Source organism: Mirounga leonina, unplaced genomic scaffold, assembly GCF_011800145.1.
Source record: "Mirounga leonina isolate KUSES-001 unplaced genomic scaffold, KU_Mleo_1.0 Mir_53, whole genome shotgun sequence".
NCBI classification, from domain to species: domain Eukaryota; kingdom Metazoa; phylum Chordata; class Mammalia; order Carnivora; family Phocidae; genus Mirounga; species Mirounga leonina.
Window position 1 is genome coordinate 23,895,401 of NW_023270807.1, and position 16,872 is coordinate 23,912,272.

Below are 16,872 nucleotides of genomic sequence, written 5' to 3' on the forward strand. Positions count from 1 at the left end.
GAGCCACCCAGGCGCCCCCATATCTCACAATTTTATGAGGAGATGGTATTATTATCCCCCTCTTACCTATAAGAAAATGGAAGCTTCACAGGTTCAAGTAGTTTTGCTTACAATGTAGAGCATCTGCTATGGGTTAAAGTTTCATAGTATAAATAATGCAACTTTAATTCTCCACACAAATCAACCTTGTGGAAATAGGTATGAGCTCACTCTTTCACAAAGAACCAAATTCAGCTCACTGATGAAAATTAAAATTGCATGCAGGTATATGGCAGAATCCCATTTCAAATGAATAAATAAGTAACGAGCAGCTGAAGAATGGAGAAAGCAAAGAAGGAAAGGAAGAGAAAGAAAATCTGAAGGAATATCAACCAAGCTATTAACAGAGTTGTCTCTGAGGATTAGGATTATAGATTTGGGATTTTTACATTACATATTTGTATTATACATTCTAAGTTTTTCAACCCTGAGTATGAATTACTTTTGGCTAGAAAAAAGGGGGTGTATATTTACTAAAAAAACTCTTCAAAAAAAATCAATTCATGGCAATTCTGCCATATCCTAAGACACCATTATTTGTACCTGGATGATTTACTTACCAGAAATGGAAAAAACGTCTTTAAGAAGTTAAACCAATTTGTATTTTGTATGGGATTATCAATGATAAAAGGATTCCAGAGAAGTTTCTCTGATGGACTATGGTATTACTTATTTTAAAAATTACTGCTTTATAAGAAAGCCTAAAGCAGCAGATATGTTCTAAATATAAGTTCTAAATAATTATATACTGAACAATAAATTAATTTATATTCTTAAACCTCCAACAGGCACGTTGAAAGAAACAGTTTAAAAATTCAGCATTAATCCATTAAGATCTTTATGCAACATGTAAATATAATCTTTCCTGTTTAAATACATTTAAAATTAGTGTTATTCCAGGGGCGCCTGGGTGGCTCAGTTGGTTAAACGTCTGCCTTTGGCTCAGGTCATGATTCCAGGGTCCTGGGATCAAGCCCTTCGTCTGGCTCCCTGCTCAGTGGAGAATCTGCTTCTCTCTCTCTCTCTCTCCTGTGCCCCTCCCCCTCCCCTTCTGTCCCCTTCTCCTGCTCATGTTCTCTCTCAAATAAATAAAATCTTAAAAAAATAAATAAATAAAACTAGCTGTATTCCAGTCACAGATATTATGCACTGATCTCGGTGAATTCCGTAAGTATATTTATTTCTAATATTAAAGTTTATATTTTGAAATAGAGATCTTAGACTAATTGAAGACATTTCTCACCTATTGCATCCTCTTTAGAGCTAAGAATTCAAGATTTCGTGAATAGGAGGTTATATATAAATGTTAATGGTCATTATTTGTCTGCTTTAATTGAATGTGATTTTTTTCTTGGCATACTTTTTGGTTTACAGTGGGCATGTACTGGTTTCATAATGAAGACAATAAACATTTCTTAACATGGGGCTCTGTTGAATGATTGGACAGTGCTCTTTCCCCAGTAATAATCAGTTGCCCTTCTTTTGTCTTCTCAGATACCCGTGTGCAGTTGGGAAAAATGACAGAAGGCATTGGGAAGGGAGGGGCAAGATGGTGTGAGAGAAGTTGAAAATGTCCTAATGTCAAAAAAGACAGGCTAAGAGGCTAGAATAGAGGACATATGCCACGTGTGTGTTAGGGCAGAATGAGACAAAGGGGAAGGAACATTTTCCTACTGATAGAAGTCATCCTGAGAGGCTTTGAGGTGACAGGAAACCTATGTCCCCAGTGCTGACATTTGCTTCCAGAGGCTCTACAAGGAGGATCTAAGAGTCTCCAAATTTCTCTCATAAGTAGATCACTCACTGTATACTACTGCGGAGTATGAAACGTGATGGAACAGAAATTTGAACTAAATTAGTGTTTAGAAGCTCACTACCAATTTTTAAGATGGCTCACTCTTCACTTTTTTTTTTTTAATAAAAGCAGATAAGCTGGCTGTTGTTGAGGTATCCAGTGGTATATGAATCACACAGCTTCCTCTCTGGGTTTCTCAGTTTGTCTGACAATAAAGTGTAAGAGACTGAGATATAAAACAGCATATCAAGGAGAGTGACCTTATTCTCCTACTGTAAATGATCTTTCTAGTACCAATTAATAAATTCTATGTAAAGAGACTAGGAAATTAATCTTTCTGCTGAATATGGAGGACTGGTGCCTGCCTGTCAACAAGAACAGCTATTTTACTGTTAACTCAGATATTTTAAGAAGAAACTAGAATGTCCAGATAAATGCTGCACATGATACTGGCATCAGGAAATACTTCGTTTTAAAATAGTTAACATCGAGTGATACCTTCACTTGTGTTCTTAACACATGACTGTGTAGTGAAGAACCATACAAAGGTATTTCTGATTTGAAATTGACTCTCATTCTTTAAAGCTGAGTTCTGATTTACAGATTGAAGAATAAAAGCCTGAAATTGCTTTCATGCTTATTTAATCATGTGTTTTTTTTAAATGTCAAAATGGAATCTAGATTATCAATGAATTCATTTGTTCTACGAAAGACAGTAGTCATACTTTGCAACAAATGTGGGATGCTTTTCATCTACATTTTTCTATGATGGAATCAGAATTTTTAAAAGAATGACAAATTTGAGGAAAGGTCAAAATAAAGATGCAATTCAAGTTAAAAAATTTTATCATAATCTTTTTTTTTTGGTCAATATTCATCATATTGCTACAGAATAGAAATTATATTAAGGCTGAGATTTTAGAATCTCTTTTCAATTAAATTCATTAAAAGTTGGGGATCACCATAACATTTTGGAAAATGTGTGTGTTATCAAACTTTGTTTTAAATATTGCCTTTTCTGTGTATTAGTAGTGTGACATTAGTTAAACCTCTGGACTTCAACCCCCTGTTCTATAAGACAGGGTTAGGCATTTGCAAGCTTGCTTTAAGGGTTGCAGATGTTTCATGTAAGTTTTTGTGTGAAAATGACAGTACCTTGCCTGGAAGGTATGCTCAGAAAACACATGGCCCCACTATTATTATTGTTATTAATACTCTAACCTCACACTGAACATAAATACATTTTATAAATTACACAATTGGGTGTTTTCAGTTGTGTACTACAGAATGTTTTGCAGTAAAAAATTAAACCTTCCTTCAAGAGTGGCGAGTGGATGGAGTTTTCTGTAAACAGGTGGTCTCTTGGTACTGAAACTGATACTTGACGCTCAGCCAACTCAGATTACTGATCACCATTCTCTATTCCCTTAAAAAAATAAACAAACCTACAAACTTCTATATTATGTTAACCAAGAGCTGTAGAGATAATGAGAGTAGCCTATATGGTTAAAGGGTTACATGTTTAAGGGACATTTGTGGTTTTCAAAATGCCAGGCTATTTATTTTTAAGTGAAGAACTAAAGGCACAAGATTAATGTCTTAATAATACAGCTTGAAAAAAACGATTTCCCTTAGAAGAATTCATGGGACCCTTTAATATGTTATTCTGTATCACATTTATTTAAAAACTGTTAGTGCTTCAGTTGTTATTAAGCTAAATGGCTTCAGTCCATTAATATACTGAAAGTGAAAATGATCTAAATATTACAAATAAGACCTAAAAGCATTCTTTGGTCTCTTAGGTGGCATCAGATTGATTCTGATTTAATCATACTTGCGTGTAGTAAAACTTTTTATTGGACAAATAGCAGGCACAAAGACTTTCTTACATATTAATGCCATGAGTACTGTTTAAAATACTTTGTTTAGTGTCCAGGCTAGCTACCTTTGGTATTTTGGTGAACAACAGTTGTCGCAGGATCATCAGTGTACCAAGAATTACAGCATTATCTGAACAGATGCTTGGAACAAACACAGGAATCACTTCGAACTGCAGTTACAAGGAATGCACTGTAATTTATAAACCTTAATTTGCCATGCACGTTTGTAGGACTCGTAGAGGTGAAAGTCAGACTTGGGGATGTTTGTGTATCAGTGGTTCTAACTGGCAAGGTGCCTCCTGACAGCCATCTTTGGGAGCCAGCGCTTCAGAACTAGTGAGAGCAGACATGATGTCATGACAGGATGACGTTGGGACCTGGCATCAGTGTCTGATACCGACAAGAGAAGAAGGCACCCTTGGGGCGAATGAGTGTCTGTTAGTTAGGGCCACTCTGAACAGTTTGCATTCTATCAAAGGTTTCTGCTGAAAGGCCACTAACTTAGAGAAACTCTCATTCCCCATTGCCGGAGAAACCTACTGTATTCCCTTCTGACTATCTTAGGAGTCAGACAAAGTTATGCAATCAACAGCTGCAAGTGTATGTGTAATTATATTTTTCTGTCCCTCAACTTCATTTCAATCTTAGGTCCCAGACTGCCAGTTAGAGAAAAACAATCTCAGCTGAATAGGGATTGATTTTGGTCAGGAGTCAGGAGTTGCTTTGTCAACTCAGGGATTGATTTTTGCCCCATCTCTTTTTCCCGGGGTTGGATTTAAGTTTTGGAGTTTGGTCAGAGTGCAGCTGATCTTGTCGCCTTTCCACATCCTGTTCAGTGCCGGTCCATGCTGATGCCACTGCTCCCTGCCATTCCTTCCTGCTGAGACAGTTGGGCGCATGCTTGCTTCTGCCACAGCTGCTCCACTCTTGCCAACATGGAGGAACAGTCTGTAGAAACGTTCTTCTACAGGATAGCACCTGGATTCACAGGTGTGGGGAAGCTCTGTGAAGTCTGCTGCCTCCCTAGGCTCTACTCTAGACAGAGGTCCCTTCTGTGTTCCAAACCTACCTGAGGCTTTTACCAGATAATTCATACAGCATACAGAACCCATTCTCTAGGCCATGCTAATATCTTAAACTAATATCTTAGATATTGCTGCCTCTTGAGCTTTCTTCTCCACATGGGCAGTATTTATCTTGTAGAATGTATGCAGGCAGGTGGATGAGTCATGGACTGATTGATTGTTTGGAGCCTTTTAAATCTACTGTTAACACATAAACTTGATGTCCTAATTAAAGCCTACTTAAAATCCAGGCTTTTGAAACTCAAATCCCCTTTCTCATAAATCGTTATTTTTGAGCTTTAAAAACTCTTAAATTTTTAACTCAGTAGCCAAGCATGTTCTCTTCTCTTGCTCGGCACTGTTGTTTCTGCTGTGATAGACCCCGCCCTGACTTAATGCATTCAGAGATGTAGTCTGGTGAGGAAGCCACAGTGTGATAAAACAACAACAGTGACAATAAAATAATTTCAGTGGACACAAAAACATACTCATTAATATATCAAAATAGTAACAGTGACTGGTTTCTCTTTCATTGCTTTACAAGTTCAAGCCTGTTGTTTGAAAAGGCTCAAAGGAGAATAATATGCAGGACATCTGGATTAGAGATTCTTTCTCCCCTTGGTTTATAAAAACAGTAACATTTTTAAAGAGTCAAATCAGATGTGCAATGTTACTGATAAATAAAATTTCAAATTGTATTCTTTGTAAGTTTTGACCTTTGATTCTGTGGCTTGACAAAGGGGCTTGATTAGTTGAAGCTCACACAGTTTTAGATAGTTACTTTAACAGCTTGAATTTTAGAAAAGTTCTCCCAGATGAAGTTAGTAATTACGAAATTGACTAAACGTGTGGATTGCCATGGTTCCTTGGGATACTTGCCTTAGCTCTGATTGTTTACTTCAAACCTAAAGTGGCTTCCTTTTATTTTTCACATAAAATCTGAAAAATTAATTTGACATAGCACTCAAGGACAGCCACCTGACTTGACCATTCCTCTCCAGGCTTTGCTTCCACTCTGTGCCTTCATGAAGCTGGACCGCAGGGCCCACTGATCTGCGTGCCTCTCAAACACTTGCTGAACTTTTTGAACTCTGTGAAGTGACACAACCTATTCCCTTCACTAGGTGGCGCTCTCTTCCTCATCTACAGACAGACTATTCTCATTCCGTAGATCCCTCAGTTTCTGTCCTATCTCTAGTCATAAGGTCTCTCCAGGCTCTCTCCTACTGTTCCTATAGGACTCATTGAAGGCTACGCGATGTTTGTGTAGTAAAAAGAAAGAGGACCAGGTGCAGAAGGAGAAATTTCGGGTTTCACCCGTATTTCAAATGTCATGGCAAAGCCGTTTCAATTCTCTGAGCTTCAGGTTAGTCTGTGGGCTTCAGAACTGCCCTTGCATTGTTTTCGGTCTGAAGTTTACTGGCTCAAGTTTTCTACTCCTTGTGTACAGAAATGAAGTCTCAATTTTCAACAATGCTTTGAATTCAGTGAATATTTGCTGAATCAAATAGAATGGCAGATGAGAAACAAGAAGTTTATCGCTAAGTCCGGTGGCATAACTGGGGAAAACAATGGTAAGTTTAGTTATTTTCTTCGACTAAATAAATGTCAATGTTAATAAATATCTCACTGACGAAGGGTCGGCAAGCAGTTAGTTAGGGGCTTCCCTTTGCCCTTCCTCCATCTCCGCCAACAGTTGTGATTTCTTTCCCTAAAACTGCAGAATCAAAGTTTGAATACTCCTCCTTTGTACAATTAGGGAAAGGTAATATATAGTAATTCATAGCAAAGAAAAAGGCTGCAGATTAACTACTAATTCACGTTTCATATGATAAGCTTCTGAATAAGCTCAGAAATCCTTGCTAGGTAAATACTGAGTTAGTCACTTCATTTCAAAGAAGATAAAAATAACTCCCTTCCTTGACAACAATCTAAACCTTTTCAGTATCTCAACAAGTGGCATTTGGTGTTTCAGCTCGCTGCCACAGCTCTGTGTTGGTAAAGATGATCTGTTTCGGAGAGGACAAAAAAAATAAGCTTACCTCTATCCTTCTTAGCCCACCACATCTGCTATTCACTTATGTGCTCTTTGCTTGTGGATACCTGAAATAGTGAGAAAGAATAAAAAAAGAAAATTAAATATAACTCAACAGCATTGTGTGCAAGGCAAACATTTACAATTTTAATTGATGACAGACACACACTTCGTAAAACTATTAGCATGCAACTCCAGCTGCAAAAACTGAACAGCAATACGCCTAAGCTGGTTAGCAGCAAAAAAGTAAACCAATCACATCGACAAAAGCCACCATAAACAAAAAAACTGTATTTAAAAGATTAGCAGTTTTGGCATTCATCCCTACCATCAAGTCTTTCGCTTTCTTTTTCCATCAAAATTTAGCTTACGTTTGATGTTAGCAAGAGTTGCATTACTATTATTGTTAATTTTAGTTCTGTTTATTGCCTTGAGGGTTATATATTGTAAAATAATTTTGGTGCCTCTAGTTAATGTTAATTAGTTGTTTTAATAACCTATAGACCTATTTGTTATGTTTTTGTAGGTTTACTTTTTTAACTATCAGGAACTTAATAACTGAGAATATTTAACATTACTGTTGCATAGGCAAAATTACAGAGTCACTATTAGTGTTACCTGTTTAACGTTTAGTCATCCTTTGAGTCCTGCGACATATTTCCTTAATAATCATCAGCCATCAAGTCTGATAGTCTCAAAAGAAATATCAGCCCTCTAAACTGCCTTCAAGGGCGGTGATATTTAGCACTGAAAATTACAAATAAAGTTTTGAGGTTGAATAGCAACAACTGGCCAGTGACACTGATGATTTGTTTGTCAAAACAAATTATTATAAACTACGCAAATGAAGTCCACGCACTCCTTTGAGTGAAAACAATAAAGTGAATCTACGCGATGCTTACATGTTGGATGGGATATTTAATGTGCGGGGAAACTCAAAGGTTGAAGAACTAGGCATTTAGACAGTGGTAAGTGGTAATCTTACCTCTTTATACTCCATTACTCTTTCTCACGAGAGACATGCTAATGCAAACAAGTCAATCAGAATTTGTGTTTAGCAAGATAAAGCTTAGAGGATAGTTTAAAATCCATTTATTATTCTAAATCCATTTTTTTCCATTAACATGTTGTACATTAGTGTTTACTAACCATGATTCATGTAACAGTTTAGTTTGTTAACTTTTAAATTATTTAACAACCATAAGTTATTAATACATTTTTTAAGTATTACACAAATATCTTAAAACAGGCTTGGGTTCATTTTTGTAATTTTTAAATAGAAAACATTTTAGGCATCTCTTGAAGAAGAAATAAAGCAGGCATTTAAAGCTAGAAAACAAGTAATTCCAAATTTAGTTTTTACAAAAGTTTTCAGCTTTATTGACAAATTATGGCAAACATATTTGACAAATTGTGGTTTCCTATTTAGAGTAGCTTACACATGGAACTTTATGTGTGTTTTTTTCTTTTTTAACAAATACAGGTTAAAACACTGAACAAATTCAGTGTTTTTTCCAGTGACCAAGGAAAAGAGAATAAAAGATTAGCTACATACATACAGTAGCTGCTTGTTTTCAACTCCATTAAAACAGCATTTAAAATTAAATTTACAAACTTAATATCGAACATCTTCATCTAACTAACAGATATTAAAAGACAGGTTAAAACATCTTATCTACAACTTTATTATCAGCTAGTTCAAAAATCATATTACAGTCTTTTAGCAACCCTAAACAAAGTTTTTGCTAGTTGATTGAGACTCAAAATCTGTTAACAGAGCCATGCTCTTTCTTAAAAAAAAAAAAAAGAAAGAAAAAAGAAAAAAGAAAGAAAGAAAAAAAAAGGTTACACACAACAATGAAAAACAACCAGGAGAATATCATCCTACTGAATGGTTTATAGACAGTGCTTGCCAATGTCTTTTTTAGTCCGTTTTGTAAAATAATACTAGTGTCAATGTCACGCCAACAGTATAAGGGGGAATACAAGAACTATACGGGAGAAATCATGAGCAGTTATCCCTAGAATAGAAAAAAAAAAAGGACTATTACTTGTCTTGTTGCTGTTTATGTGGAGACCACAGGCTATGAATTGTCTTTGAGGTGAGGTCACAGGTGAGAAGGACCTTCAATATCTACCATAGGGGTGCTCCCTGTATCCCCCTCGGGCTGACCTTGGTGGTGGTGCCTTCAGGCTGGAGCGGGTTGTGGCCCATTCTTCGGGTGCTATGAACAAGAGAAAGACAGCAGCATTCACGTGGCTTCATAGTTACCAGAAACAGTCATTTAAGACGCAGGAGTTGACCAAGGAAAAGAGAATAAAAGATCTCAACACTGATGGCTAAAGCCTTACTACATTTTCCACATGGTGAGGTCATCAAAAAAGTATATATTTTGAAATGCAGTCATGTGGAATTAAACTTGCAGGACATTCTTCAAAGAAGAGAAAGTTAAAGTCCTTGGATAATTCCACATTTATGATGTGTAAAATTTCTGTGCCACAAAAGAGAAGGAGGTATCAGCGTAAACTGCTCATTTTATCCTTTCTACAGACTTCTAAAAGAAAGTGGATATAGGAATCCAGTGGTTCCTAGGCTTTGATTAACTTGAGAATCACCTGGGAATCTTAAAATAATACAAAACAAAACCAAAAATGACTAATGCCTGTTCTCTGTCTCCAAAACATAATGATTAGAAAAGAGACCTGGGGCTTGCTATTTTCCAGTGCTCCCCTAGATGGTTCTTCCATGGTACAGGGTGAGATCCTTGCACGAAACTATCCTAGACAAAGTTAGTGAGAGAATGGCAGGATATGGAACAAAGTAAGTTTAAGCAGTAAAATCAATAAAGAATATGCTCATATCAGTTTTTACAAATACCTTCAAAATAAAGAGGTATTTGTACACTAGGAAAAGTCCTCATTCACCTGTTAATCAGATTTCTAGTAAGCTGAATGTTCTGAAACCTAGCCAAAACACAAAACAAAACAAAAAAACAAAAAACACACACAAGAAACAAGCCAACAAGCTTTTGAGTGTTGTGGAAAATAGCCTTTATAAAGTCTGTGACCCCAGAAGAGGAATGTAGCCCTCCTTCAAAGGGCCAGGGACTTAATAATAGGGTTTATGGTAACTTCTTATGTAATTCCTGAAGCTAAGTTATTTGGGTCTTTCAATCCAAATTCAGTTTTCGTTTGAGAGCAGATTTCATGCATGGAACTCTGATAAGAGTTAGTGTGGACACAGAAAAAGAGATTAGTAGAAAGACACATTGGCATTGATAGCTGATACATAGGATAGTGATGGTAATGGACGTACAACTGGAAAGAAACCGCAGACTGAGGCCAACGATGTAGGTAGGGCATGTGTCCCTGGAGAGTTCAAGTGCCCCTAAGAATATTTTTGTACATAGTTCAGGAAGATTAAAGAAAAACAATAATAAAAATTTAAATTGTACTCACTATACTATATATAAGGCAAAGGATAGTGATGTACCATATAGAAAAATATTAAAATCCCATCAACATAGGAAAAAAAAGCATTGAAATGGGGATATCCTCCATCAGAACTTCTTTACTATTATTATCTGATAATAAGTGAAAAGTTTATCTCTTCTACTATTTAAGGTACATGCTTAAGTTTATTTCAGTATTTGATAGGACATAAAATAGAAATGAGAACTTAAATAAAAATAAGAAATATTGCCTTTTCTCAGAATACAGATCTACTTAGATCAGGGGTTGGCAAACTAAGGCCAGTGAGCCACATTGGTTAGCTGTTTTTTTAAATAAAGTTTTAGGGAATGCAGGCATGCTTATTTATCTGCATATTGTCTATGGCTGTTTTTACTCTATAAAGGCAGAGTTGAGTAATTGTGACAGAGACCATCCTGTCTGCAAAGCCTAAAATATATAGTCTGGGCTTTTACAGAAAAGATTTACAGACCCCTGCTCTAGATCTTGTTGTCTTTTTTGGTTGGAGATTATGGATGTTGGTCTTTCTGATGTGATCTCTTAAAGACAGGACTTTATCCCTAAACTGCCAGAATTTCTCAGCAGAGACATTATGGAAAATAATTCTTTGTATTTACTTGATTGGAATTAAATAAAACTTTTTTTTATGTGCTAGAAGGGAAAACGGATTTTGCTTGCAAAACTAGCAAGTGCCTTCTCAGCCTTATGTAATACGAGTTTTACACTTTGACTATGAATAATCAAGAATATGTCAATGTCCTTGTCTTCTGGTGGTAAAATCTACCCCGTTTTATTCGTGTTTTTAACAAAAGGAATGTAATACTTTTTGCTTTATTCTGTTCTAGAGTATTAGAGATCCCCGGATTGTAGTCTATGGGATTTAGAAACTGGGATAATAGAAGTTTCAAGTTTTCCCAGGGAATGGAAGTCTTGGATCCTTTCTCAGAAGCTTGGTGGTTTCTGCAAAACAGTGAGACAACATGAACAGAGTGACAGCAGAGGGTGCCATAGCTACCCCAGTTTTGTCAGAACTTTTAAACTGGCATAATCTTGGGGACTTGCCCCGTAGCACATTAAGTGTTTAATAAGAACCAACTGATTTAGGTTTACTTGGCTTTATCTAAAGCTCTAGGGCAGCTAATTTATTGGCTAATACCTTTCATTTCCTAACTTTTGGCTAACACTAAAATGGGGAGGGTTGCTCTTCTCTGCTGTATTCTCAGTGCCTGGAAAAAATTCAGTGCCTAGTAGAGGTTGAACACAGTGAAAGATTACACGAACGAAAGGATGAGTGAATAAATTGAGGAACTATGAGGCAGGAAGAGCTTCCAAGGACAACCTTAGAAACAGTAATATTTGAGCTGAAGACACTTGGCATTAATTTTAAAAGCTTTATAACTAGAAATATATATTTTAGAGTTAAAATTCAAGAGGTTAGTTAGCTAAATAACAAAAGTATTTCATGACTGGATTTCATAAAACAATCATAGTGTACTCCAATTACAAAAAAGTGTAAAAGCATGTTTCATTGCACAAAAATGTGCTCTTATAATTCTCTGTATGTAAATTCATACTGTGTTCTTTCTTCCTTGCTGAAGGCTAGGAATGGGAAATACTGTTAGTCTATGAAAACTGTAACCAGAAAGGCAGACAAAATTAATTCCTACCCACGTGAAAGTTGTAGATTTTTCTAAGATTCCTTACAGCTAACAGAGGAGTCAAGGATTTATTTCACTTAATTCATGTTCTCAATAATAATAGTGAATTGAGATCAGGAGAGATACTATTTCTATTTGTGCCAAATTTCCTTGGTCTATATTTTTCCTAATATCAGAACGTTTATACGTAGTCACACGTTTACAATTACCACATGATAATACAAGCCAGCTTCTTTCAGTGAAGTTATCTTCTCTGAATCTATACTGGAGAATACTGACTCAATGGATGTTTTTCCTTCATCATCATATAGGGTCATTGAGCCTTATATGGCAGTCAGTCCCCTCACTGCCTGTCATTGGATTTCTCCACCATAGTATCAGAGATAGAAGTGATTCTTAGAAATCCAAAGAAAGGGTGCCTGGGTGGCTCAGTTGGTTAAGCGACTGCCTTCGGCTCAGGTCATGATCCTGGAGTCCTGGGATCGAGTCCCGCATTGGGCTCCCTGCTCGGCAGGGGGTCTGCTTCTCCCTCTGACCCTCTTCCCTCTCATGCTCTCTGTCTCTCATTCTCTCTCTCTCAAATAAATAAATAAAATCTTAAAAAAAAAAAGAAATCCAAAGAAATTCTAATGTAAGTCTAATGTAAGTCCATCATAGAACCTCGCACATGGGAAAGACCCAAGCATAGGTAGAGACAAATCATTATAAGGTCCTTATGATGGGAATTCTCTAAAATTTGAAGTATAAAGCCCCAAGAATAGACTAAGAAATTGCCTGTCTTCTTTGAGCTCTACTATTCAGCAGATAAGATGGATTTAAAATATTTTAGGGAGAGGCATCTGGGTGGCTCAGTCAGTTAAGTGTCTGACTCTTGATTTTGGCTCAGGTCACGATCTCTGTGTTGTGAGATTGAGCCCTGCATCAGCTCCGCACTGTGTGTGGAGCCTGCTTGATTCTCTCTCTCCCTCTCCTTCTGCACCCCCCACCTTGCTTTCTCTAAAAAAATAAAATAAATAAAATAAAATAAAATATTTTAGGGATTCATACAAATTTTGGAGTCCCTGACAGTGGTTTCTATTCCCACGCTGTGGTCTAGGATGTTATTTTAAAAATCATTACAGACAATGAAATTTAGAAGTAATCTTTTTTTGTCTTTGGAAACTAATAAAGGATGTAAGGTTCTCTCAGTATCAGGATCATTGTCATATGAGAAGCACCAGCTAGACTGTGGATGTGAAATAGCAAATTAGGTAACAAATTACTCCTCAGAGAATATGCAAAATAACTATCTGCCAAGTTGAATTACTGGAATGGTTTACAGAATTGGGGATCTGGAAATAGGAAATGAAGATATGAGAAACAGCTTCAGTGACTTGATCAAATTTCCACCATTTCTAGGCTTCCCAATTCGGATTTTAATGTACCATACAGTATATGATATAAGGAGGGAAATAAAGCATTCATTAAATAATTTTTTGTCTTACTAAAGATCTCCCATATGTTAGCCATTGTACTAAGCCCTGAGTATAAGGATACTTTCAGGAATTTTTAGAGACCACAGGAAAAAAACCACTATGAAATTTCATGGATTACAACACATTTATAATTGATATTTGAAGAAAATGCTGGGGAAAGCCTAGAGGAGGTGACTACTAATTTTTTTTTTAAGATTTTTATTTATTTGTCAGAGAGAGCACAAGGAGGGGGAGCAGCAGAGGGAGAGGGAGAAGCAGGCTCCTCACTGAGCAAGGAGCCCGATGTGGGACTCGATCCCAGGACCCTGAGATCATGACCTGAGCCGAATGCAGATGCTTAACGACTGAGCCACCCAGGCGTCCCGGGACTACTAATTTCTATCACTCAACTGAACTTGGATTGAGCTCTAACATCTAATCATCTCAAGGAAGTAATTTTCTGAGCAAATATACACTGTAACTAAAAATTCAGGTACTGTTTAACCTATTTAAGAGAACGCACTTTTTTATTTTTTAAAGATTTTATTTATTTATTTGACAGAGACAGCGAGAGAGGGAACACAAGCAGGGGGAGTGGGAGAAAGAGAAGCAGGCTCTCCGCTGAGCAGGGAGCCCAATGAGGGGGCTGGATCCCAGGATTCTGGGATCATGACCTGAGCCAAAGGCCGCTGCTTAACCGACTGAGCCACCCAGGTGCCCGGAGAACTCACTTTCTTTGAAGACTTTCTTATGTTAATTATTTTGTATCATCCAGTCTTGTTTCTTAAACTGAATCCTAAGATCTATGAGAGGAGAGTCCTTTAGTGGCAGACACATAGGAAGAACACCATAAATATTTGTAAGCTACATGTAAATAGATGATGTTACTAACTAAAAGGAATCTTGAAATCAATTCTGTGAAATAAGTACAGTAGAATTCTTATTCAGGAACACATTGTTTGCACTTAGGTTATAGTGTTTCATGTATTTGGAATATATTAATATTTCTTTTAAAAAATGACTCCGCCTGTTTTTTTTACTTAGACTGTTTTTTTTCCCCAGTTCAGTCAAGTTTTACAGAATTCCATAAAGTGTATCTCCTTTACATGCCAATAAGCATCATAGCGGAACATCTTACTTTGATAAAGGCATGTAAATTACCCAGGTAACTCTTCTTGTGTGTTCGATGTTACTCTAGTGACTTCAAAAGCTTCTGCATCTCAAATACTCCGCTTTCAGGAGAATCAGATCTATTAAGTGGTGTGCATTTTTCAATGTGCTCTCCCTCCTGCCCTGGGACCAGCTACTTTGGGGAGCATTCAGAGTGGGAAAGAAAAATCTGGATGATATTTAAAGTTGCAAAACTGTGTTCTCTGATTCTTCCAGAGATACTATAAACATTGAGGTTCTTGGTGGGGAAATTGAAACATAGGACAAGGTACCAATTGGGGACACATCAGCATTATTTAAGTACCTGCAAAGTAAACTTTTAGTGTTTATCTTCCCAGATGTAGGTTTAAAATGCCACCTTCAGGGTACATTAATTTTAGGAATCAGTTTAGAAAGGATATAGGATGTCACAGAGATTATTGAGGGCGCAGATCTTATGTTCACAGTTTGCTAGACCTACATAGCTAGTTGTTTATATATCTGAGGTCTGAAAAAGAATCTAAAAAAATTGTTTTTTAACTCACCACAACAAAAAGGGAGCACTCATGCTATTTATTTTTGGTATACTGTAAACCAATATGCAGACACCACAACTAAAGTAGGAAACCTAAGTTAATCTCTATTATTACAAACCACTAGTGTCTCATGTAAGAGCATTTACAAAGTTGATTAGAATTCTCCTGGCTCTCAGGCTCTCTGTTGGTCTCAGTTAAACTTCTGATCTCTCTCTAAGGAATATCAATCTATTTAAAAGCACGTTTTGATACTTAGATGTTGTGTTATTGCTATTTATTCCCAAAGAGAGTATGTTAGGTTAGATGTTCTGTTGTTGTAACTCACTATGACAATATCCGTTTTCTTTAATTTTTAAATACCTATCCTATTTTAAAAAGTTAAGATATTCACTCTCATCACATCCTCCAAGGGTCAAACACAGTGCTAGGCATTTTATGTGTATTATTAGCAAATACAATTTTGCTGCAAGATAGGTGCCAATGTCGTCTTCCTTTTAAAGATGAGAAAATTTTGGCTCAGAAAGTTTGTTTGGAAGACCCAGAATTTTTTTAAAAGATTTATTTATTTATTTTTTTTAGAAGGTGAGGAGGGGCAGAGAGAGAGAATCTCAAGCAGACTCCTCACTGAGCACGGAGCCCTACACAGGGCTCTATCTCACAGACTGAGATCATGACCTGAGCTGAAATCAAGAGTTGATGCTCAACCAACTGAACCACCCAGGTGCCCCCAGAAGACCCAGAATTTTTATCTGTAATTGGCTTACCATTTTCCATCACTCCTTTCATCTGAAAGAAGATCCTGACTCCCACTCTCTTTTTCCTTTTCTTGCCTGGAAAATAGGACTTCATTTATTCTAATTCCCTTGAATTATATAATAACTGGTGATTCCAACAACAATTAATTAGCTAAATGAGTGAGAATGTAGCTTTAATTTTGTTAACAAGAGTGTGGGCTGCTTGAACTGAATTTGTTAAGGTGCAAATCTAAGTGTTCATTCATCTAAGGTAGAAAGCAAGATTGTCTGTTCTGAGCATTTTTAAATATTAATGGAACATTGGAACCTAATGGTTCAACAATTTTATCTACACAGTTTGTATTGCCACTATGAGTAATTGCAGTTTATTGTTTTAAGATACAGAGAGTAAAATATTGTAGTATTGAAGGGGAAATATGGATGACCAGCATCTGTTTTCACAGATGAACATAGTGAATTCTGTTCCAAGAAGAGTTAACCTTGAGTTCACCACAGTTACGCTCTCAGGAAATTCAGTTTCTGGGAAGCATTTTTAGCTTTTATCACTGTTTCAAATTTTTAATTAGATATTCCCTGTTAGAAAAAAGTAACACTTGGAATAATCCATCTAGAGAATAACAGAGGGCTGTTATTCTCAACTCTAGAATTTTATGATGCACATGGCAGACACTTGGTAATTATTTATTGAATACATTAATTCTATTTAAATATTTTACATCTTCATTTTGTACCCATAAAAGAAGCCACAGCCTTCCCTCGGATCTCTTCACTTGGAATAGGACTCCCAGGGGTCTTGTAGCTAGGCCTGCATTTGAATTCTGGTTCTTCCTCTTTCTTACTGAAAGACTTCTTTGGCAAGTGGCAAGCTACATGCTGATGACAAATTTAAATTGTCAGAGACCATTCTGAGCTTCTGACATGCATATCTAACTGCCCGTGGGGCATCTCCTCAGGTGTTTCATAGTCAACTTTTTCCAAAACTAAACTCATCTTTTTCTCCATACTACTTAATGCTCTTCCCAAGGTTCGTGTTGCA

The 16,872-nt window shown here is 36.6% G+C and overlaps 1 protein-coding gene across 1 annotated transcript in view; it reads right to left on the reverse strand.

The window, feature by feature from the left end:
* Positions 1-8,012: 8,012 nt before the first annotated feature.
* KHDRBS2 (KH RNA binding domain containing, signal transduction associated 2) overlaps positions 8,013-16,872 on the reverse strand; it is a 575,928-nt gene continuing 567,068 nt past the window's right edge. The window contains exon 9 of the mRNA XM_034990634.1: positions 8,013-9,038. Within this exon, the coding sequence (XP_034846525.1) occupies positions 8,941-9,038 (98 nt within the window). The 3' untranslated portion in view covers positions 8,013-8,940. The remainder of the gene's footprint in view (positions 9,039-16,872) is intronic.